This window comes from Hermetia illucens, chromosome 2, assembly GCF_905115235.1.
Source record: "Hermetia illucens chromosome 2, iHerIll2.2.curated.20191125, whole genome shotgun sequence".
Classification (NCBI taxonomy): Eukaryota; Metazoa; Arthropoda; class Insecta; order Diptera; family Stratiomyidae; genus Hermetia; species Hermetia illucens.
Window position 1 is genome coordinate 20,735,513 of NC_051850.1, and position 24,376 is coordinate 20,759,888.

At 39.5% G+C, this 24,376-nt stretch overlaps 1 protein-coding gene across 2 annotated transcripts in view; it reads right to left on the reverse strand.

The window, feature by feature from the left end:
- The window catches only part of LOC119649831 (nuclear hormone receptor FTZ-F1), a 491,622-nt gene that overhangs the window by 197,422 nt on the left and 269,824 nt on the right, over nucleotides 1-24,376 (reverse strand). For both annotated transcript variants that reach the window (XM_038052174.1, XM_038052173.1), the window contains exon 3: nucleotides 19,180-19,707. In XM_038052174.1, the coding sequence (XP_037908102.1) occupies nucleotides 19,180-19,707 (528 nt within the window). The remainder of the gene's footprint in view (nucleotides 1-19,179; nucleotides 19,708-24,376) is intronic.

A 24,376-nucleotide genomic window follows, 5' to 3' on the forward strand; every position in this document is an offset into this window, starting at 1 on the left:
CTGAAGGGGCCGCGAGGAAGAAGGGGCAGTAACCCTGTCGGCTAGGCCAAATCCATGTGACCGAGGAGAACCACCACTTGGTGGCACCGGGAAATGCTGTGATCACTATGACTTGCTGGTTGTGATGCAGTAGGTGAAAGTTCCAAGGCTTACATAGACGATCAGACCCGAGCCGGCACGGAAGCTTATCTGAAGTGGCTTCGGTAACGAAACTTTAACAAAGGTATACTGGTACCATGAGAACCGGGCTAGCCCTCTGAATTTATGTTTCAGGGGAATTCCTATCTCATGTACATTCAGTTCGGTTATAGCGGTTGGTCCCCTAGTGGGAGTTTCATGGGGGTTGTTGTTACGTTCAAGCGAACAAAGACCTTTGGGCCTGAAACGTGGTGTTGCTTTCCAACACGGGTACCGCACTCCAAAATTCGGTGGAGATTTAGGTGGGTCTGCATCCACCAATATGAATAAACAGAGCCATGCACTCAGTACAGACAGGTAGCCTTGTGGTTGTCTCAGCGGGGTTGTGATTGTGGTCACAAAATCAATCTGTGTTTTAAGAAGACCGTGAGATTAAGTCAACTTGGCAAGTATTTATGTTAAACCACTAAGAGATAACTCTCTGAAAATTGCTTATTCCGAAGCAAAAAATTAAAGTCTACCAAGCAAATGAGAGGAAGGAAAAAGTGGAGGCATTGAATTAGTTTTAAACCAAGAATTCAAAAACCTCTCAATTTAGTTTTTACCCAAAAACCACAGCAGATTTCATCAACGGCATAATGAAGCTACCTAAAAACAGTGGAATGTTGTCGGTAATATTGGCCTTTCCAAGGGACTATTTACTACCATTGATTTTCTTAATTATATCGACGCAGATTATACGTATAGCACTGAAGCAAAAAATAAGTTGTTCCAGAAATATCTATATACCCGTTCAAAATAAATAACCACTGGGGAAAAAGATAAGTTGAAAAAAAGCTTTTACTCATGAAAGGGTCGAATCGAAGCTTATTATGATCAGGAATTGAACAATCGTCAAATCATAAGTAAACTTGAATGATAGTGTGATGAGAACGGCTTCACCCTTATTGCGACGGCCAATTTCAAGGATTACTGGTACAAGGATTTTGGTGGCGGTAGTGACATAAAATTGGACCCTTTTCAACGGAATTGGGAGTGGTCATAAAGTACAATTTACACCGAATACAAGTCGTGATAGGCTTCAATTTACTCTATTTTGCAAGCAGATAAATGGTCTTGCCCCTACCTAAATTTCACCAAGCAAAACAAAAATAAAGCCGGAAATACCATAAAGCTAAATTTTGATGGTAACGTCCTCATCTGTTAAAATGTTAAAATGCCAATTTTTCGAAAAAAAAACGGCTTTTATAGCCAAAAATTCTTCCTAAGACTTGAAGTTTGCTTCAAACTTATCATTTAATGAACAATTTTGATCCTGTGCCAGGTTCTGCCAGCTTCGAACTTATTCATAATGGAAATATTTGCACCAAACTTTCCAGATTTGTTACCTACTGAGCTTTTGAGATGAGATCAATAAGGATGTTCCCCAGCTGGCCTACAAAATATACAGAAAATATTGTTGTTTTAAAGATGGGAATGTGCGGGGTGAGATGTCAGGATCCTCTTACACATGGTTGACAATTGACGAAATAATTCGATATTATCGAGTTCACAGTGAACAGGTATTGCCTTTTTTCAAAGTTTTTCTTTAGAGATTTGATTGATTTTTTGAATATTTCGCTCCCAGTCATATTCTGGAGTGAGTTTGGCCGTGACAGAAAGAAGGTGTTAGACCGACAGTTATTGCAGCAGGGAGAAAGATGGAGACAAACGAGAGCCGCACTTAGCCCATCCTAAGTGGCCTAACTTCGCCATTTTTCGGATAGTTTGAAACTCCGTTCTCGCGGTTCACAATAATGTGCTTCCTAATCTTGACATCATGAAAAACTAAGGGTCTAATTAAAGTAAAGAGTATAATTCTTGATCGCCACTTTTTTTTTACGTTGAAGAGCTTCCTTTAATCAGACAAGCGGGCCACATGCTGACAAGCCTGGGTTAGTGCATGATCTAGCTGATGGTAGTGAATCCCTTATTATTTCTTTTGAGTTAAGTGCGCCCTATGTATTATTAAGAAAAATTTCGTTTCCACCAACGCAACACGACAACAATACTAAACCAGAGTATACTTTTGAGCTACCATGGAAAATATAACTTTGGATTCCCCAAAAAAGGGAAGGACTTTTCTCATAAACAATCGAGTTTCAATCTTTACTCGCGCAGGTCTCAGGTTCTTGTCTTTTTGCCTCTTTACTCGCTTGTTTCGATTCAGCCATATAGTGATGGACCTATGTCCTACCAGTTATGACTATACGAACTCGAAAGCTTTCTCCTTTGCGAGTACAGCAGTCTAGAAACCACTGGTGAATCTCCGGACAAACGTTCTATTGAGATGGACGAGCTAACCAAAAAATCTCTTCGTCTTCGTGGAGTTATAAAATGAAAAAAATTCATTAAAAAAAAAATAAATAACTGCGGAAAATCAACAACAATTATTGAGATCTTTTGATGCCAAATCAACGATAAAATTCAAAGTAGAGTTGGACCAAATTAAAGTTGTGCAAAGCAATTCGGCCTTCCTGGCGCACTGCAAACATTTTCCGTTTTTGTGGATACGATTACTGCTTGGTCACGGATGTCTGTGTTTACTTTTGTGTTATCCCTTCGTTATAGGCTAATTATTTGCACCCAGCAATAAGTGATGATAACGAAACCGAAACCAACACGAAGCATACAAACTATCGAAAGAGGAGATTTCATAGAACAATGATGGAGTACAACGAAGGCCATAGGGGGAAATCCAGACACGGGGTGAAACTTATGTGGGAAATTCAAGCCAGAGATGAACATTGTATAGGCCCACTATTATCCCTAATTTGAAGAAGGTTTCTATCCCCAGCTCTTGAGAAGATCTCTCGCGGAGGAGTTCTCCCATTTTCTCCCCCATCGCCTTTCGGCAGACCTCACTTTTACATAATCTGCTTTTCTAAAAAAAATATGTTCCTTCAACATTCTTTTACTTTTACCGCAATGTCGTCCGTCCTGTCGCTCTCTATGGTTCTGACAATGAACGGCGTCTGGCGGTAATGGAGACGAAGATGTTACGTTGGACTAGTGGCGTCACATGTTTAGATCACATCCGAAATGAGGATATCCGCGATCGTTATGGGGTTGCACCGATCGTGGAAAAGTTGCGAGAAAGGCGTCTTCGATGGTATGGTCACGCAATTCGTGCTAATGAGAATTCACTTGCCAAGATTGGTCTGAACATCGAAGTCGATGGTAAACGCCCAAAAGGCAGGCCGAAACAACGGTGGCTTGATACGCTGGATGGGGATTTGAAAGCCTCAAAATTGCACCCAGATCAGGCATTCGATAGAGCCAAATGGCAAAACCGACGAGCCGACCCCGCTTGTGAATGGGACAAAGGCTGAAGAAGAAAAAGAAGAACATTCTTTTACTAATAATAAAGGGATAAGACTTTTTTTCTGAAATTTTGCCACGATCGTGTTGCAAAAAAAAAAATTCAAACATTGAAAAAAATACGTCTATTTATTTGCTGTTTTTTCTGTGTCAATTTAGTTTTACATCAAATATAAAATAAAAAACATGTAAATATCATCAACTTTTCCAGATAAAAAAAAAATTAAGAATTTTTGAAAAATTCGAAAAATTGTATAAAAAGTATCTTAAATAGGAAAATTAATTTTACAAATTTTTCCTTAAAATCTTAAAAACTGAACAATGTTTTGAAAAAATAATTGATACTGAAAACAAGTGTTTTAAAATTGTTAATCCGAGTTGACTGTCATCGGTATCACAGCCATCAAAACGAAAAAGTGGAAACTTCAAAACGCGATGTAATACGAGACAATTCTCTTAATTCTCACGTGTTTTCCTCTTGCAATACAAAATTATGTTTGACTGAACATTCTGGTATAACACGGCCACTGGTAACAGTGCTACACCAACATGGGTATTGCCGCGATACGGGTACTACCTAAACGTGGGTGCTATCTTAGCACGGATACTATCGCAGCGGGAATTTTATTCTTACTTAGTGCTGCTTCAGAGCAGGTGCTACTTTAATGTGGGTGGTGCTTCAGCACAGGTACTGTCTCTAGAACGATTACTAGCCTCGTAGAAGAATCTGAATTATGCTTTAGGCAAGGTTGTCAATAATGCATACCAGCAAAAAAAGTTCAAAGAATCCCGGGGAGCTTCATAGAATAAGCGACGAATTTTTAGAAATCATTTTTAAAATTTTGAAATTTTTTCAATATTAGAATATTAACATAGGAGTCTAATGAGGTTGTCAGTTCAAATATAACCCAAATGACCGTCAAGAAAATACGCTTTCCATTTGAAAAAATGCTTTATTCGCAAGTCCTAGATTTTCTGTATTCATTGACACAATTTTTTTTTAAGGTGGGGGGAAAGTGAGTATGAGTACTAACTCTCGTCCTCTTTTTTTTTGGTCCAATGTTCCCAAGGAACAAATTCCTCACATTAAATATTATTAGATATTTTGAGTTGAAGCCAATATCTGGCAAAAGCTTCTTCAATATTCAAATTCTCCTAAACGACTCGATCAATTTCAACACTTCACCCAAATATGAAAAAATTAAGAAGACAAGAAACTTCTGGCACAACACCAAAATCAATAAACCACTCAAATCTGAGCCCCATCGACATGAATATATTTCTCTTTATTTAATGCCATCAAATGGTGTTTTCAAGCAAACAGAATACACATTGTATCTTCATTTTCGAAAACGCTAGAGACGAACAATTTGTCAATACAACAAATCATTGATTGCTCAACCATTCTTTCAGCTTTCAACTCCCACCCATCCTCCTCACGAATGCCGCGTCTCATAAACAAAACTTAATTTCATATTTAAAAATAGACAAGGTGAAAAGAGCATAAAAACTGGGTCACCCATATTTCATTGCTATCCAAAAACTAATTTCTTTCTGGAATATCTGATTCTATAAGGAAAAGTGTCTATCAATTGAATTTCTCCAAAACACGCAGTCAGTTCGTCATCGTCGCAACACCCCGACACAACCAAGCATGCACATGTGCCGGAAGGGGGGGTCAGCACCCGACAACCAAAACCAATGCCCAACAACCCCTCTTCTATCGTTCAAATGAATCAAATGGAGGAAAAAAACTGACATAAATAAATAAAACAGAACGGGAAGAAAAAATACAGAAATAATTAGTCCAAACTTCCCATTGACTACCTCAATCTACACGAACATGCCCCAGTTCCGAAAAGCTTTCCTCAAGTTTGTCTTATATTTTTCTGGCGCTCCACTCCCGACAGTTTTCCCTGCCCGAAATTCTGGCTTCCCTTGTGAGTGTCGAAAAGGAATGATGTCAAAATCATATAATGGCTTAGCCAAATGCTTGATGGTACCAAATAGTGGATACCGCGAAATCTCGGCCAGGGAGAAGAGTGCAGTTCTCCCGGAATGCTCTTTGGGTTTTCCGATGAATTCCCACGCTCCCATTTCCCTAACTAGGCGTCACTTCTATGCGTATAATGTGGAAAACTCATGTCCATATGGTGGAAATGTAGAGCTGAGTATGATGTAAAAAAAATGCTGTTGGGTATTAGGTAAATAATTACCAAAAGCTGGAAAAAAGCGGGGTCGAAAAAAAAACGTCGAAATCCATCATTTTCATATGTGGAGCTACACATAGTTGGCATTGTGAGTTACGTTATTTGGAATAGTGGAGCAATATCGAAAATGTACACAAATCCAAGTGAAAAACTAAACGGTATGGAAGTGTGTGGAGAAGAAAACCCAAAGTAAAAAGCTTGGCAACTTTCGATTACTCTGAAATATATTGGGCAAACCATGCCGCTGCGTCTCTCAAACACTAACAAGATACCATGGGTCCTGAAGCACCGAAGTGTCAAGAGGGCGGCATGTTTGCGGCTTGAAGCCGGGGGGAATCTCTTCATTATTTTGCCTCACGGTTCTTTTTTCGACATGTTTTCCTTCAATTCACTTCTTCTGTATTATTTTAATTTGCCTCACCGGTCTCCATCTCACTTGCTCCCCAAGCATTCCTGGCTAGCGCCATCGCGCAATCATGACCTACTTTACGGTACACGGTCGTAATCAATGCAACATGTTTAACATATGTATGTATGGATGTATCTACGGAATGGTGGTAGATTTGTTTATGTAGATATAGTAGGCTCTATAGACTATGTGGAATTGACACATTTCGGCACTTACACAACCATGCAGGTTGTATGCTTGCTTCAAGCCGCAGTTGGCCCCAATTTTCTATCTCAGTATCTTTACTCTCAGATGGAAGCAGTATAGTGGCTTGGAGCGAGCCATGGAAGCTTTGAGAGATACAAGATATTTTCCGGTTAGTAAAGATACTTGGAAGTGAGGAGGGGTGCGTATGGGGAACCTTGGGAGTAGCCACTCTTAACGATGGGGCAACCGGCACTATGCTCTTCAAGACGCTGTTCCCGCGCAATCTTAGTCAATCACTGAGGAAAGCTCTAACCAGATGAGTAAACTCGGGATCCTAACATCTTTAGATACTTTGGAAAAATCTGAAGAATAGACGAGGGGGAGAAGATGGGACAAAGAGACCAGCATTGCGAAAAGAGTAGTGCATCATCGGCTTTAGGAGGGAGTCGCAATTTTCGCATTTCTCACACAAATACATTGCGAAAATTAGTCGGCATTTTTAGGAGGTTGTAACACGTGTAGCTGGAATATTGCGACATTTTGTTGCGTTTTTTTTTTGCTACTGATCCCGCACACCTTCTGTCTCTCATCCCGCCGGTCTCGGTACCGATGCCGAACCTTTGGCATCATGCTGCTCGATGCCGCGACGTATCCGTGTGGTACATGTTAATGTAGGCCAGGATTTTCGGCAACAACCGCACAACGAGCGGTCCCCCAAGCTCTAGCGGTGATGCTTCGCCAAGTCTTTGAAACTTGCGGGGGCTATATCCAGTATATATATATATTGCGAAATTCAATGGGCGCGCGAGAGAGTGGAAGCGGCACAATGTGTAGAAATAAAATAACATAAAAAAAATGACGAAGCAAAGAAGCAAAAGTAAATCAACATAACAAATACCACGGTAAACGGTAATAGAAGCAGTCAGGCCAACAACAACAAAACGAAGAATGTTGATAACGACATGCTGTAATAATTGTTTGTTTGATTGTTATTGCATTGCGTTGGGAGAAGTTGTTATCTGACTGTTGTTCGGTGGGAAACGATCCCTGAAAATAAGGGTTCATCATGTAAACAATTATCGAGAATGGTAAGTGTTGGCACATGATTTTTAGGGAGGAAGACTATTAAGTGCGCTTTGTACATCTTCCTTAATTTCGTTTTCCGTATCACTTTTCCCAGTTTTGGAGGTGCCTCTGGATATGACTATAATTAGGCATTCGCAGAATAGCTACTATGGAGATCCAGAGATATAAGGGATGAACGCTGGTTGAACTTTGAGGTATTTTCGATTTGTAATGGATGATGGGGGGGAGAGACCACCCAGGAAACACAATTTGGACGGGAGTAGGACATTTGTTGCGGTTTTGGTAACTATAGGGAAAGGTCCAGGAAAAAGGGCAAAAAAGATAAAGAGGATTTGCATAATAGACCGTGGACCGTCTGTCAATCAGTAAGGAAGATCAGACGCTACATATAGCCTATTTACGCTACTGCTCCTCTGCATGCATGAATTCTGCATAGTTTACAGCATCTTAGATACATGAAAAGAAAAAGGAGTTTCCTTTGTCGGCTGAAATTTTCCTTATTCAAAAAGCACAGTATTTCGGGAATCAGTTCTTCCTTTGCCTTCATTATAATTCATACACATGACGTGTTTTTGAAGGGAGCAAATGCCAACTTGTAACCACTTCGGTCACGTTGCTCCCATGGGAAAGATGAGGCAGCGTCTGATGAGTTGCCAGTGCCCTGGACCAAACCGCAAGTCATAAGTCCATCCTTTCCCCCCAGAAGGAACAAAACACTGAGGAAGGAAAAACTGACTCACGAAATACCGCATGTAGTTACCAAATTAAACCCCTTCGTTTTCTTTTCACGTAAAAGGCCAGCTACTGAACCCACTCCAAAAATATCTTAGATACTTTGAAAAATTCCAGGATCACTCTACAAAAATCAAAAATTCCCAAACTTTGAATCCATGATAAAAATAAGTCCAAGCGTCCATTACACTACCAAAAACAAATCATAAAATCACCTGCCCTGAGATAAAAAAAACCCATAAAAATCGTCGCCATTACCTTATCCATAAAATTCTACGTTTTTTCCACGAATGAAAGTAAACATTGACCACGATTATATCGAAAAATCTTTCACTAAATCCAATAGACACGAGGTATTACCACATTTCCTAATTACCGCAAGGAATTATCGAAATGCCTGTACATACGATAGACTTGTAAAACGTCTATAAATAATCCCGACATGATTGTTTTGAATTTTTTAGTAGGTTTTGGGAACAAGGTGAACTGAAAAGATGCAAAAATAAGTATCTCGTTCAAGGTTATCATCAAAAGAAATTAGTACAGTATCAATTGATAAAGCAATGATTAGCTGCCCCATTTTGATAAGGTGGATATGGTTGGGGTTGTGCGTTATGGTTTTATTGGGGGCTCGGTGATTTCTTCTTTTTGGGGTGATTAGATAAGCTTACATCACACATAGGTGTCATCTGGATTTGTATTTTGGATTATTTTTTCGACGATTTGACACAATTTGATCGAGATTTTTGACAGTGAAATTGACATGCAGCTTTTCCAAAAATTGCCTGAAAACTATCAAACTTGAATTCAATGCCAATTCTTCGCCTTTCAGCATGGTTCTGGGGTCGGGTTTGTCCTTTATAATACATACTTCCTCCCAAAGTTGCTTTTTCAACTCCAAGAATTTTTATTAGTATTTCTCAAAATTCCCATGCGATACCGATTTTCCAACCTGGATGACCGCCATTATTAAAACTTTCTGATTTAGCATAGTCATTACTAGAGAGGACCAACCTTTGTACTTTTTTAAGCCCCAATTCAAAAAGTCCCAAACAAAAAATCCATCGCTTCCATAATGCATTTCTTCTGGCTGCATATTCTCCCGCCTGACAACAGTAAATTCACCTTCGTCCCCTTTCCGAGGGTGCATCTTCTAATCCAACCCAAATCGTTTTTTGTCCCCAAAGTCTTCTCAATAAACCGTAAAATTGTGTAAATATTCGCAATGAATAAATCCCAACTTATAAATATTGTAATTTCCCTAATAGAATAATAAATTTGTCAACGCGTCACGTTGTTTCTCATGAGGTGATACCACCAGATTTTACACACAGACCAAGCTTAGAGTGCGGACAAAGCCAATGGAGATAAAATCTAGCGACCAGAGATTTGGACCTAGCAAACGCTAGAAAAAAAAAGACACTTATCGAGAATTAGTTGGAAGTTTAGCTGAAAACAAAAGCAGTTGGACTTCCTGAAGCTCTCGCGTGCTGCTAAACATGAGTAGTAATTCCTTCTGGAAAGACTGTGAAAAGAATGTTGGCCTTCTTGTGGTGGTTTATGATGGATAGAGACGTAACATGACTCAATGGCGGAAGATATCCCGGGTTTGAATCGATGTATAATCGTCATCGTTTTGAATCTCTTGCTTAGTGACTAGATTTGAATATTTTCTGAGCGAACCTTCCTGGAGGTCACTAGAATATACCGAAAGGCAACATTTTTTGAAACACAAAATGTAATTAGTTAGGTAGACCAAAATTAACCAACCTAACCGCCCTTCTCCCCTCTGCTATGGGCCTCATCAAATGTGATTAAATACTCTTCACCGATGTTTTTCTTTACCGTCATAATAGTTCAGCGGATCCTTCTGTTTAAAATGCATTTTTCTGCCAAATACTGAATTGCCTCCTGATATTAACAAACGGCGCCCAACGTGGGATACGAAAACCTTAAGTCAAACGTGGACATCACAAAATCCCCTTCTCTGGCCACTTGTTTTCGGATTTCCCCGCTAGATATGGGATTAGCTCTCAAGATTTGTTTTTGCCGGCAAACGGAAATCATTGTGGAAGAACCCGGAACCCCTGGACCGATATTTCGATTATCCCTTAAAAGGGGAGGCATGAAAACCCTCTTTAACGGGATGTTGCTCCTTACATTAGCCCATAAGAAAAATTGGCGTAATGACCTCGGCTCTATGTAGCCAATGCGTGGAAGAGAAGGAAACTACCTTGCAATTCATATGCAATGGCCCAACTTTCTCAACTTCAGACTGGTTAGGCACTGAGTAGTTTTTACATTTGAACTCTCTCATACCTCGTTCTTCATTCACGCTTTACTCCTCCCAACGTGTGTGTTTCAATCCTGTTGCTTGCTGTTGCTATTTAGGGGCTTACAACATGGCATTGACGTGAACGGGGGCTTCCAACAAATGCACACAGTATCGGACTCTTGAGGACTCTCATTTGCCGGCAATGCCACTTGCACAGTTGTGCAAGTGATACGCTCACAGTAGTAAGACAAACCCCAAACGAACACAGGCACTCGGTTCCCGGCGAATGGACATCCACCGTTCAATCTCGCTGCTCTGGGTTCGAATCCCAGTTCAGTTATGGGAGTCTGATCTTGAAACGGACTAGGAAATGTTGATTCTGGTTCTGCTTTGCCAAATAGTTTTGCATAAATATAATTAGCATATACTTCTTCAAAAATATGGTATGAACCAAAGTCGGCAAATTAAGACCAGAAGCACGGAACATCATTAGAACTATGTCGGGAAATTATAGGACAAGAAACTTTGCGTTAGATCCCATCTGCCTCAGCGAAACTGTATTTTCTTAGCTGCATACCGATATCTCAGAAACTAAATTTGGTTCCAAAATGGATCCCAGCTGTCATAAAATTTACACATATGCCTCTGGTCATCAATCTCTTAGTTATCCTATTAAAAAGAGTGCAGTTTTATAGCATATTTGCAGACATGGCGCATCAAGAAAATTGACAAGAAAAGATGCGCATATAAAGTGGAACATTTTTTCAAAGATGAATTAGAATTTGGGGTTTTTTCCATAGACATAGGATATACCTGAAACTGCAAATCGAACAAAAGGAGGGATCTCTGAATCCAAAAAAGTGGGAGCAAGTTAGTCTTCATTTGGACCAGTCGGAGCTCAAATAGATGCCAAGTGAGGGTCCCTCAATTCGTTAACAAAAATGTAGTCAACTTGGTAAATCAGTCCGAGGCTAGGGTAGTGAGTGCTAATAGCTGAAATAGCCAATGCACAGCTTAGTTCCGTTCACTAACTTGTCTTTAGCTGAGCCAATTGGGAAGAAGGTATACCAAAATAGTGACATGTGTTGACCCATGTAACACAAGAGCACATTTAGTCCTTTATTTTCAACAATCTGAAGAAAGTAATAATTTTTCTTCTGATCAGGTGATGGTGCCTTGCAATCTACAGCCAGTGATATTCTTCTAGAGTCCGGTAATAAATTTGTATCCACTTCGTTCGTTCAGACGAACTCTCCCTTTTTTTATCGAAGCTACTAACATCGATCTGGATACCATAGACCATTTTTATCCTCTATCTTCCAGTGACCCCACCTGTTTTCCTGATAGTATGGAACTTGAATTAACCACTTCGAACGAAGTAGAGGATTGAATCGTCAGATCTAATGCGAAGGCACCTTGACAACGGCCATTTTAGTAAAAAATCAGCACACTCCTCGCCTTTACGGGACGTTTTTAGGGTCCGAAAAATGCATAAGTTCGCAGATGACATTACCATGGGTCTATATTAGGCTGAGTGCTTGCGGCCAAAATTCATCTTATCAACCTTACTTACATTGATCCTTTTGAGATAGCTGCCCGAAGGTAATGTTTCAGTGGACCACTCCAACAATACGCCAAAAAATGGACTTTTGCCAGTGTCCCTGATTTAACGAGTAAGCTTGACATTTCCAGTTCAAACGATTTATTAGGTTGTTGCAAATGAAATGTCGGATTTTTCAATGAAGTGAAGTTAGTTATGATTTTAATGTTTAAAACTGCCGCAAGGTGACTCTGGTGGTATGGGATAATTGAGTATAAATAGTCGTTCGTTCGATCAAGGAGTCATTTCAGTTTCAATCGTCATTGAAGTTCCAAGTAAAACTCAAAGAGAAAAGCATGGAAGGGAGTCAAAAACGTCTACTTTTTCTATATGAATCTAAACTTGGTCACAACGCAGCGGAGGCAACCAGAAACATTTGCAGAGCATTTGGAGCTGACGCAGCAAACGAACGAACGACACAGCGGTGGTTCGAAAAATTCCGATCAGGCGACATGACCCTCCAAAGTGAACCTCGTGGACACCCAGGACCATCGATCGACAACGACGAGTTGCGTTTGATAGTGGAATCTGATCCCCGATCATCGATTCGTGACATTGCAGAGAAAATAGGCGTACACTATTCGACAGTATCTCGGCACTTACAACAGCTTGGAAAGGTGAAGAAGCTTGATAAGTGGGTTCCGCATGAACTCAACGAGCAAAACATGGCGCTGCGAATGGAAATATCCAGTTCTCTACTCAACCGCAACAGGAACAATCCCTTTTTGCGCAGAATAGTGACATGCGATGAAAAGTGGATATTATACGACAACCGCCGCAGATCAGCGCAATGGCTAGATGCCGATCAGCCTCCACAACACATGCCAAAACCGAGCCTTCACCCGAAGAAAGTAATGGTAACTGTTTGGTGGTCTGCATCTGGAATTATTCATTATTCGTTTTTGGAGCGTGGTGAAATAATTAATGCAGAGAAATATTGTGCCCAACTTGATGAAATGCACGAGAAATTAGCGGCCTAGATTGGTCAACAGAGATGGAGTGATACTGCTCCATGATAACGCCCGACCTCATGTTTCCAGAATGACGGTCCAAAAATTAAATGAATTACGATATGAGACTCTTCCTCATCCACCATATTCACCCGACCTCTCGCCAACCGACTACCACTTTTTTAAGCATTTGGATCACTTTTTGGCGGGGAAACAATTCAGCAATGAAGTAGCTGTCAAAAGTGCCTTTGAAGAATTTCTTAGCTCTAGAAACCCAGACTTTTACGAAACTGGAATAAATGCCCTTGTATCTCGTTGGGAGAAGTGCATTGAAGCTGCTGGTTCTTATTTTGACTAATAAAATTAATTTTCATAAAAGTTATAGTTTTTTGAAATTTTACTCAAATATCCGACATTTCATTTGCAACAACCTAATAGAATTTCTTCTGATTCTTCTGGACCAAATTGTTAGGATTTCCTTCGGCGGAGGACTCTTTTTTTCGACGTTTGTGTAAAAAAACAAAACGAACAAAAAAACCTAGAAAAACGGAGCCCATCGTTGCAGCGTCTGAGTTTCTAGGGCCAAAAAAGGGATTCCCGATGTTTAGTTTTGCAAATGGCGAAATGCTGCTACTTTTCAGTAGTAGCAGAAGACGCAGTCGCTGACGATAACAAGCTGGGTCTGGGAAAGACTTCCAAATCCTTGCTAGGGACAGTGACGACATGATACGCTAAAAAGACTTTAACTCCACCCGAACCGAGCTTAGGACCGGGAGAAGTTGCAGGTCTGACCTCGTCGAGTCAATTTCGCTATGGAAAGAAATGAAACTCAAGTAATTGAAAAAGGGGAGGAGGGGAGGGTTTCAAACGGAAATAAGGGTCAAAATTAAATGAAGAAGTTTCTGTAAACAACTAACGTAGAAGAATACCTTTATATAGGCCACCTACATAGAGGAATTTGAAAAAATACTTGCGACACTTGTAGGATGAAATTTACTCTCAAAGGTATCATTTGTCAGGATCAGCCACCAAAAATAATAACGAAGAAAGGACTACAACCTAAAAATTTATCACTCGCCCTTAATTCTGAGTTGCAAATTTTTGTATAGTGATTCCCCCTAATTTTTGTAATCCGAATTTGATTTTTTGGTCATGAGATTGACGGAGCGCTAAGTTCTCAGACATTTAATGTTAGACTGTACTAATTGAGGAAAGTGGGCCTCCCTCCCTTCCAATTTTAAGGCCGCAGATCTCTCAGTTGTGCAAAATGCATGAATACAGAAGCCACCCTTCAGATGATGCGAGCTGTTGGTTGCGAATTTTCGCGAATTATAGTTCAGAGACTTGTCCTATTTCTGAATTGATAAAGAGCGAAACTGACACTTGGTTACGACTTGCGATCACACTGTTCCCAAGGTAAAGGTGGGGTAGAATCTGGGGAGTCACCTATACTCTCAACGAAGCCGCAAATCACCTTTCCTGGTGAATTTTATCTCCATTTTCCTCCAAATTGTTTTATATAACAAATCTATGGACTATGCACTCTCAGGGTCTCGAACGTGCGTGTTGAGCAAGTTTCAGTGAAAATCAAGCTGGTAAAACATAACAAGCAGAAAGTATAAGCTATGTGAGTATCCTATTCCCCATAAATGGAGTGTACAGGACATAAATAGTAATCCTTGAAGGATAAGGTTAAAGTCAAAAAGGCAAGTCGTAGAGGTTTGATGGTAGGGTTCCAGAGTTAAGCATATTTCATGATTCAGAACAGTCAACCTTATCGGGTGGAAGATTTCACGGTAGTTTAATTGGTAGAAGAGAAGACAATATATTCTAACGCTGAGATTTTTGTGGCAATGCAGGCGAACACTAGTGAGTGCTATGATTCAGGGGACTTTGGCTTGAAAAAAGTGGGAGAGATACTGAATAAGCCCGTATTCCCAACACCGCCAAACGAATCGAAAAGTGACGAATGAGTTGGCAATTTCAAGACTAGGAAGAAGTTAGGAGTACGATCAGTTGGCCGCATTTGGAAATAAACCAAATGCGTATTTTGAGAAAATACCTTGAAAGGATTAACGATAAGCGAGTGCCAGACGATCTAAATGCCAAAAATATACTAGACTGAATTTGCGTATGCAATCAACTGAGAGAGCCGTTCAGACACGAGTTGTCATTGGAGCAGAAAAATGAATGACGTACAACAATCATGACCTAGAAAATGATAATGAAAGGAAAGGTCACAAGATCAAGTCAGAATGCTCGGGGATGAAACGATTTGATAGCCCAAAAACGGTCGCACACTCGGTTGGTATTGTGATCGGAAGGGAATCGCTTGCTATTAGCTCTGAGCTCCGAACAGCCTAGCTCTACTCTCAACAACTAATGAAAGAGGAAAAAAGAGAGAGAGAGAATTTTTCCAGTAGCGGAAAGCCAAATGACATAGAGGAGCTTAACTAGCAAATTTTGACCCACCCTCTGCACAGCTTTGGTAATACGCTTTCATGGTTCTCATTGAACCTTATATGGGCCATTACCACTAATTCTGATCCTTTTTTTCTTATAGGAAAATAATTAAAATCGGAAGGGGACTCCAAAAAGCAGTCGCTGGAGCTTTTGGACAGATACCGCAGAGGTTCTACAATCCAGGTAATGATGACTTTTACCCTAAAACCTCTAAAAGGGCTGGGCGCCAATGAGCTAGTTTATGAAGCTAAATTTAATTAGTGGAATTAGTGAAAATTACATGATAGGAGAGATTGAAAGAATTCTGGAAAGTTCCCCTTTTAAGGTTAACGACTTATTTAGACTGCACCGCGGAGATATTCTCAAAATTGGTATTTGAGTGAATGAGAATGAGGATTGGACCCTGACTCAAAAGGCTGGAACTAAGTGGTTTCGATATTGCACTGGAGGGCAGAAAAGATAGTTTAATTTGTTGGCAAAAAGAATTAATGGGCAATCAGAATCTAGGAGAAAAATTCTTTGATGTGATTTTTCTGCTCCTTTTTGGTCATTCCCAATATGATCCCAGACGGTTCGTCTCAACATATTTTACCTTATTTTCTCTTCCACATTTTAGGGTTTATCTCATTTTTCCAATTTTTTTTTTCAACTGCATCATCTTTTTTTTCTATTTTTATCCATAAAATAACTGTTGATAAAATCCATTTTATTTTCAAATGTTATAAGAGCTTTTGTTGCCCATTTCAAAAGAATTCCCAGAAATACCGAAAGTTGACCTTTCCGGCAGACAATTTCAAAGAGAGAAAAAAAAAATGTTTAAGAAAAAGAGATCACGATAAAAGCCCGGGTTTTCGTTGGCTAGACAGTGCTTAGCGTTCGATCAAAACAGTTTTTCTAAAGCCAGATAGGTACCTGCTTTTGTTTTGTCTTTAATTACGCATCAAAAATTTTGGTATGTACTTTATGGATTTTGGGATAAGTTTGATAGGGAAATTGTATAGGATCTCCCAATAGGAGCGATTGATTTTTAGAATGAGATAAAAGCAATAGGATTTGAGTGTTACTGGAAAAGGGTAGAAAGTAGAAAGTATCTTCAAGGAAAAGGTTATTGACAAAGAGAAGGAAACTAAATTATCTCCAAGGCAAAGGTTTAATAAATAAATCACATGATCTTGGTGGTCAATCGTTGTTAATTCTTTTGGAAGTAATATTTGTCAACTTTCCCTCAATAAATAAACTGTACCTTTCAAATTTTGGGAGTTGATGCTATCCTACTACAAAAAGGACAGTTTTTTGGTTACAATAACTTCTAGAACAGTTCCAGATTTATTTTCGTCTCAAATGCGACAATGATAAGATACAAATCAAAGGATAAGTTCCTTGAATGCAAACGAAGCTTCTAGAGCTTCCGAGATAGGTTTCATGTCAGATCTTACTAAAATCTAGGCAAGAGGACAAATCTTTTAAGGGCCTAGAACTGTTGAGAATTGATTTCGTCTCAGATGCGTCAATCTTAGTTAGAAAACGGAGAATAAGGACTATTTTTGCCTAGAAAGTCGAAAAAGACTTTTATTTCTCATATACCGATATCTTTCTCAGTGATTGTTAGTCTTCGCCTTTAGTCAGACTAAAACTCACTGAGGACGACATATACAACAGTAGAATTACCACAATTTTGTTTATTGACGAAGCCATTCAACAATAAATTCATCTCGTCACCGCCAATCGTCATAATAGAATGACATTTATGACAAAATGGAGTAAAGGAACAGCATTACCAACATAAAAATGACATGAAAATGTGAATTTTTCAGTGGGGCAATTCCGTAACGTTTGGACAGGAATGACCAGATGTTAAAAATAAATGGAAAACTTTTAAAATATTTTATGCATCGACGTCATAGTCGTTTTCGAAATGTCGTAGACATTCTAAATGATTTTTACTTCCATTTTCTCAAGAATTAAGTAAACAAAATACCATTTAGATATCATGATATAGTAGCTGATAATTCCTAATCAAAAAAGATTATAACAATCGCAATAGAAAATCAACAACTTCATGATTCATTCTTGACTCCAGACGAATATGAAATTTAGATACGAGTACAACTGTATCCAACAGAATACATTGCAATGACCATTTATAGAAAATAATATAAAATTTCAAGAGAAGAGAATGTGCAATGTACAAAATGGTGAATATGAAAAATGGAATCTGCATATTAATGTCTTTTAAGAAATGAAAAAACACTTCCGTGTAGTGCAACCATGGTTAAAAATAGAGTTAAGGAGTGTGTATGTTTGTTGTGAATGTTCTTTGCTTACTCTATTTTTTCTCGACATTGGCTATTTTTTCGATGTTTTGTGTTGGGTGGGTTTTGTTTGGATTTTTTTTCTTGACTCGGCTTCACCTGGCCGAAAATTGTTTGTAAACATATGAAAAGTGGATTTGAATCATAGTATTTTTGTTATTTTCAGTTTTCTATTTCACTATGGTTTGTTCTAATGATGTCACGGAAAAATTGGAGTAGAAAGAGCTGCAAGGTGGGCAAATTTGTTTATTTTATTTCCGTAGTGTAAATTGAGACTCAATTGTTGATTTGAGTAGTAAAGAATGGCTGACCGAATAAATTATAGTAGCAGCGTAATATTTGTCAAATTGCGCCTTCCTATTTTGGTTAAATGAAATCAGTTTTTCACAACTTGTGAGCCCCTTTAAAATTCCGATTGAAGATACCCTGATGCAAAGTTGACCCATATTGGACTTCTACGCCAAAAATTTTGAAAATTAAAACTCAAATTAGCTTTTGATCCGACAAATTATAAATGGATCGCTCTTAACACAGAAAATTATTAAAAAAGTCTACATAATCTAGACGGGCTAAGAGAAACCCAAACCGGGGGACGAAAAAGATAAAGCAAACCGAAGAGGGAGCCGACTAAACCTAACAACAAAATATTTCTCCGAAAATTGCGCAGTAATTTGAAAAGACGAAATTTTTAATAATGAGTTAAGGAAACATTCCAGCAAACAACCTTAATAAGAAAGTCGAAATGTCTTCTAGTTCGACAAAAAAAGAGGTGAATGCTTTAAAGTTCTTTTGACTTTACCGAACTCAGACCAATTTGGCCATAAATCAGAACTCAATTACTCAATTTTAGAGCATTTCCATTCAAAATAGTACAATAAATCTCTTTCACTACCTAAGGACAATTTTCTTCCTGAACATCATAATTTTACAGCCATAACTGCAGGATCATCCAAAACAACACATTGAAAAACTTTCTTCAAAACTGCTTTGGGTAGTTGTCAGTTTACATCATTTTCCAAAAATCACTTTCAGGCAATTAGTTGCAATAAAATCTGGTGAAACTGGAAAAAGTCCTGTCAACATGTCACTTAGGTAAAAACCCTAAACATTTTGTGCTACCTCTTCTCAGTAGTGGGTCCTTTGGGTCATAAAGCGATAAATGTTGTTATGAAGGCGGTGACAGTTGACAAAATTAAGGTGTTTGAAAACATTCCTTTTGATCTTTTAAAATAGTTGAATGTACAGGAGGTGAATGCCGGTTTCAATTAGTCTATATTGTACTGAGTTTAGGGACATTTTGGGCCGTTCTTTGAACCTAGTTTTTGGCAGGTATTTGACGAGTTGAAAAATCAATAGTGTTTTGAATTGAGACGAATTCGGACTAAGATACATACCCTGGTCTAGATTGTTTGATTGATTTTTGAAATTTTTAAAAGGATAAATGATTCCTTGACTTACCTTCTAGCTTCATTCCAACATCCAAACATTTTTGAAACCGACAATACGGACATCTCTTCCGTTGAGTTTTATCGATCAAACAACGACGTTCCGCGACGCACGTATAAACTTTCTTATTTTGTACAGTCCTTTTAAAGAATCCTTTACAAGATTCACATGTAAGTAGTCCATAATGGTAACCGCTCACTTTATCACCGCATACCGGACATAGTTCCTCGAATAGGTACTTAAAATCGGTTTGTTCCGAAATGCTAGTTTGCAAGGCTCCGGTTTGTCCTGCAACACCATGATGTGGGCCACCGCCGCCGCCACTTATACCACCCCCACCGCCACCATGACCACCGATACCCGGTCCACCCGATAAATTACCCGAAACCGAATGTCCTCCAACGACACCGCCGCTTTGTCCGATCGACGGTTGTATTAAGGATACATAACTGTTTGGACCGATACCACCCGCGACACCACCACTTACACTACCACCTCCTCCGCTTTGTTGTGAATTAGACGAGGTATTATCCTGGTAACCTGTCGGAAAAATGTACTGTGAATCGAAATTGTATATGTAGGAATAAGAGAAATTCGGATTGGGGAGGTTCTGATGATGATAATGTTGCTGTTGTTGATTCATAGATTGTTGCTGCTGTTGGTGATGCTGTTGTTGATGATGATTGTTGTGATGTTGTTGATGCGGCTGTTGATGATGATGTCCGGGATTGTTATTATTGTTGTTATTAACCAAATGTAGGCTGGTATTTCCGATCGCGTAAGAATAGTCCGGTGGTGAGACATCACCACCGTTGTTTGGCGTATCAACATTGGAGTTGTTATTACCGGAATTATTGTTATTATTCGTGTTGTTATTATTGTTGTTATTATTATGTCCGGACGACTGGGATGATGTTGTACCGTGCGCCGGACTAGATGGTTGCTGATCTAGGTTCATCGAGAACGGCGATATATTGAGCGACGACATAAACGACGCTGTCGATTGTTGCTGCTCCATGTCTAATAACATTTTTTACGAATTCTTTAGATGAAACTTGGTGGTGCTTATTTCAAATTTGGGGGTGATTTCAAAATAAAATCTTTTTTTGTTATGTCTAGATTGGACGGATGATTTTTATATATGAAAATATACGTTTAAGCCAAACGTGCACGGAGCTTTTATCTTTTGATCTAATTCCGTCAAAATTTTTGACACCTTCGCGAACTCAAATTTAATTTAAAATTTCTCAGCACTTGTTATATTTATGTATATGTAAATATTTAAATTTATTTTTTTCAACTATCTAAACTTTGAATTTTGAACACAATAATCATTTGTTTTTTTTTTTATTTATTTAATATTTTCTATCCAACAACTGTACTACTCTCTCACTACTTTCTTCCTTTATTTTTTTATTTTATTATTATGAACTTGTTTGACTTTTTATTACCGCCAGCCAGTAATGTTGAAGCAATGTCCAATTTGTGGTCACTATTCGAAGCATTTTATAATGCCAAAAATCCGAATTAGGAGAAACTTGTGCCAGAAATGAAAACACCTTTTCCGCCAAAAGTTGAAAATTAACTTTTACAGTGAAGACCGAAACCAAATCTTAGCACAATTTTCGACAACTCTCTATCTAGATCTTCCTGCGACCCTTACTTGTTTGTAGGTAAATAAACACTGGAATAATCTCTCAGTAAATAGTTTGGAATGACATTCATTTCCAAATTCACAAATCAGGGACTTTATAGGCGGAACACCACTCTCATTTTGATTCCTTTGATATTGATACCACTAAGTGTAAGCAATACTCTCTATGCAAACTTCACTCGACACTTTGTCAACATAATTTTTTCAGACCTTATTTGCACTAGAACCCGTATTGCACTGAGGTGGTGATGTTGATGGGTAATAATCCAAAGTGATGAACAGGAGCAATAAAATTGGTCGACGAGGTAACCAACTTCGTTCGTTTTATTGCTGTTATAGAGCAATACAATAGTTTAATCCTTGGTTGGTTTTCACGCTGTGAACCTTCAATAAACACTGAATCTTCTCACTTAAATATTTTTTAGCACCATCTTTCCTTTCTACATATCACATATATCCTTTCCGATATCCTTTAAATTTTTTTTTTCTTCAACAGTAAATTTTTGTTGAAATCCCACACAGAACCCGTTTCACTACTTTTCCAAAGAATTAGATTTTTACAATTAGAACGATTAGAACTGGATAGTGCACAAACGAGTTGACTCAACTATGCTTTCTCCCGTGACAATCCGAAATGCAGAAATATATATATATAAAAAGATTGATTGGAAACGTTGAAAGAAAACGAAATTCATAAGAGGATATTATAATATTATTTATGCGATTCTGCTACTCAATTATTTCATATAATTATTTGAAATGTATACAGAAGAGTTTCGTCAATGTCTCCTCTATGAGAAAACACGACTAGCGGCTAACGCGGATCACAATTAACTAACGTAAAGTTAGCAAGAAGCAGTCTAGGACTCAGATATAGCGGCCGTCAGAGTCAATCCAAAAAACACCACTGCCTGCCTGACTTTACTTCGTACACGGGGTTTTGGGTTTGGGTCGGAGGTTTTGCCACACGCCTCACTCCAATCGCCTTCAAGACACACAATTTTACAAAAGTCCGCGCGCGTACGTAGTATGTACCCACTGTACTGTTTTCGTTAGTGCACTGTCTGCTTGCTTGTACCGTTTTCTGTATCTGTGGCCTGTATCTTGTATACACGCTGCCTGGTACTCAACGCGATTCAAGCGCGCACCACCGCTCTCATTCGGCACTCTCGCCATTCGCCCAGTCTCGAAATTGTTATTAATATTTTTGGATTAACAATTTTCATGTTAACAAAGCTCCGAACTTGTGCCTCCCCCTCAATTCGCGTACGGCCAGAGAAAACCTCACAATCAAGAAGAGATTTTCCATTTCGAATCGCCTGCACTCCCCCGGTCGCGACCCCTAGTTCGCCCAGCTCCCAGCCGCCCCACAGCCCCAATTACAAGCGTCATCCGCAGGGGGGCCGGAGGGGAACTGTGAATGATCACCACCATAGTGTAATCACTCCAACATTGCGACCAACATACATATATCGCACAACCTACACACTCGCCCCTTCTTTGCCTCGGTCTCTCGTATCATCCACTGAAATTTCGTTCCATATCCCCAAAACCCCACGGAAAAATAAAAGTAAAATCGAAAGCTTTTGGTTTTATCTACATTTTCAATACGTTTTCAGTTTCATCTGACTCGTCATAGTAGCACGCCGAGACCGCTTTTTTAGGGGCAGCACACACACTATCGTGGCTGAGACAGACAATGGTGCAAACATGCTCCATTGGGGGAAGCGCAGCTGAGTTCAAAGTGAGGCCAGTGCGCGTGACATTACTCGCGAGCCTCAGCCTGCCCCAACCAGGCCCCAAAAGATTTTCGCGGAGCTTTAATCGTTCCAATTCCTAAACATTCCACGCAAACTAGTCATCGACAACAGTTTCACTCTCATTTGCTTCTCCCAGGGGCAGCGTGCGCCTTACTCCATCCAACTCCATTACCGTCTTGTGGGCCGCAGGTAGCTATCAGACGGTGCACGTCACGCCAACTACCTACCGACCAAGTAACTTTTATTTTCATTCAGATCCCCCTCATTCAATCTGACTCATGCCGCTCAGATACTTCAATGGTAATTTTATAACAATTTTCGTAAGTAGGCTTGCAACAATAACATTAGAATCTGTTACAACAGCTCGTGTTACATCTTGGGCGGTGATTCTTCTTTCCGTTGATTTTCAATGGGTAATTTCGAGATTCAGATACTTTGGGGGGAATTTATATTGTAATTTTGCTCCATACTCGGTGAGCAATTCGGCATTTGAAGTTCTTTCGACAGTAAAAGATACAATATACACAAAAGATACTTTTCGAAGATACACAAACTTTGTTTGCTTGCATTCGGAACCTTTCTACTAAAGAAATTTTAGTGGAAAAAGGACCAGTTATCCATATTGAGTAAAAAAAACCTATGAAAAGATGGAAATAATCAAGTACTGAATCAGTAAAAAAGATTGGTTAAAGGATCAAATAGTGCGACAACTTTGACAAAAATAGTACCAAGTTCAATTGGAAATGCCCTGAAAAGTCTAAAAAATTAGATTTGCCAAGACCTGAGTGGAGGGAAATCTAGGTGCAACCAGATCCTTAACATTGCTAACTTGCAAATAAGCCGGAAACCGCAGGTTTCGCGCTTAAGACAAGGATTTACGCGAAACCAAAGCCGGTTTTTTGCGGGTAAAAGGTGGAAAGCTACCGCAGGCTCGGTTATTGTGAAGTCTTACCCACTGAAACCACCACCTTCTTCTCCTTTCACTCTTCTCCAAATTTTCGACTTCGGTCCATGTCCTCTTTGGTTTCACCATATTTTCGGGTGTAAAGTGCTCCCCGGTTGCATAATAATTTCCAATCCTGCGAATCTTGGGCAATGAAATAAAACGTATTCTGCGTTCTCAGCAATGTTGGGGCACTTTGGGCAATATATCGAATCAACATGCCCAAATCAATAAAGATATGCTCGATAACCTCCGTGTCCGCTCAAGAACTGTGTTAGGTTGAAACCTACTTCGCCGTGAGGTCGATAATTTCAGTTTGGGTGGACTGTCGCCGACGGGCAGGAGATTCTTCGGTAAGGTACGCTCGATCGTAAATTTGTTGTTCTTCTTTCACCAGAATCTCAATCGGGACTGCTTCTACGCAAGCTGCATTAAAGATTGTCCTGTAGGCGCAACATGTTTGGAGTGCCCTTATTCGATACGCAGCTCCAATCTTTCTCTTATTTGTTGTTGTAGGACCGAACTGACCATCCTCGAAATAAGGAGTCGACGGCTCGGCCTTGGGCCACCTATATTTGGTAGCATCCCCGCAGTCAGCGCTCCGATGTTACATGCGTTGCTACCTAATTGCTGGACCCACTACATGCGATCTGACGTTTAGCCTCTGGTCAACCATTACGCCTAATAAAAAATAAAAATAGCAAAGGACCCAGAATAGACCCCTGTGGGACGCCAGAAGAGGGGGAGAAGGAGCGGGAAGTACAGCCGTCAAAAGAGACGCGGTAGGATCGGTTGGAAAGGTAAGAGGCAAGCCATAAAACAAGTGGTATGGGAACGTTTAGGGACGAGAGT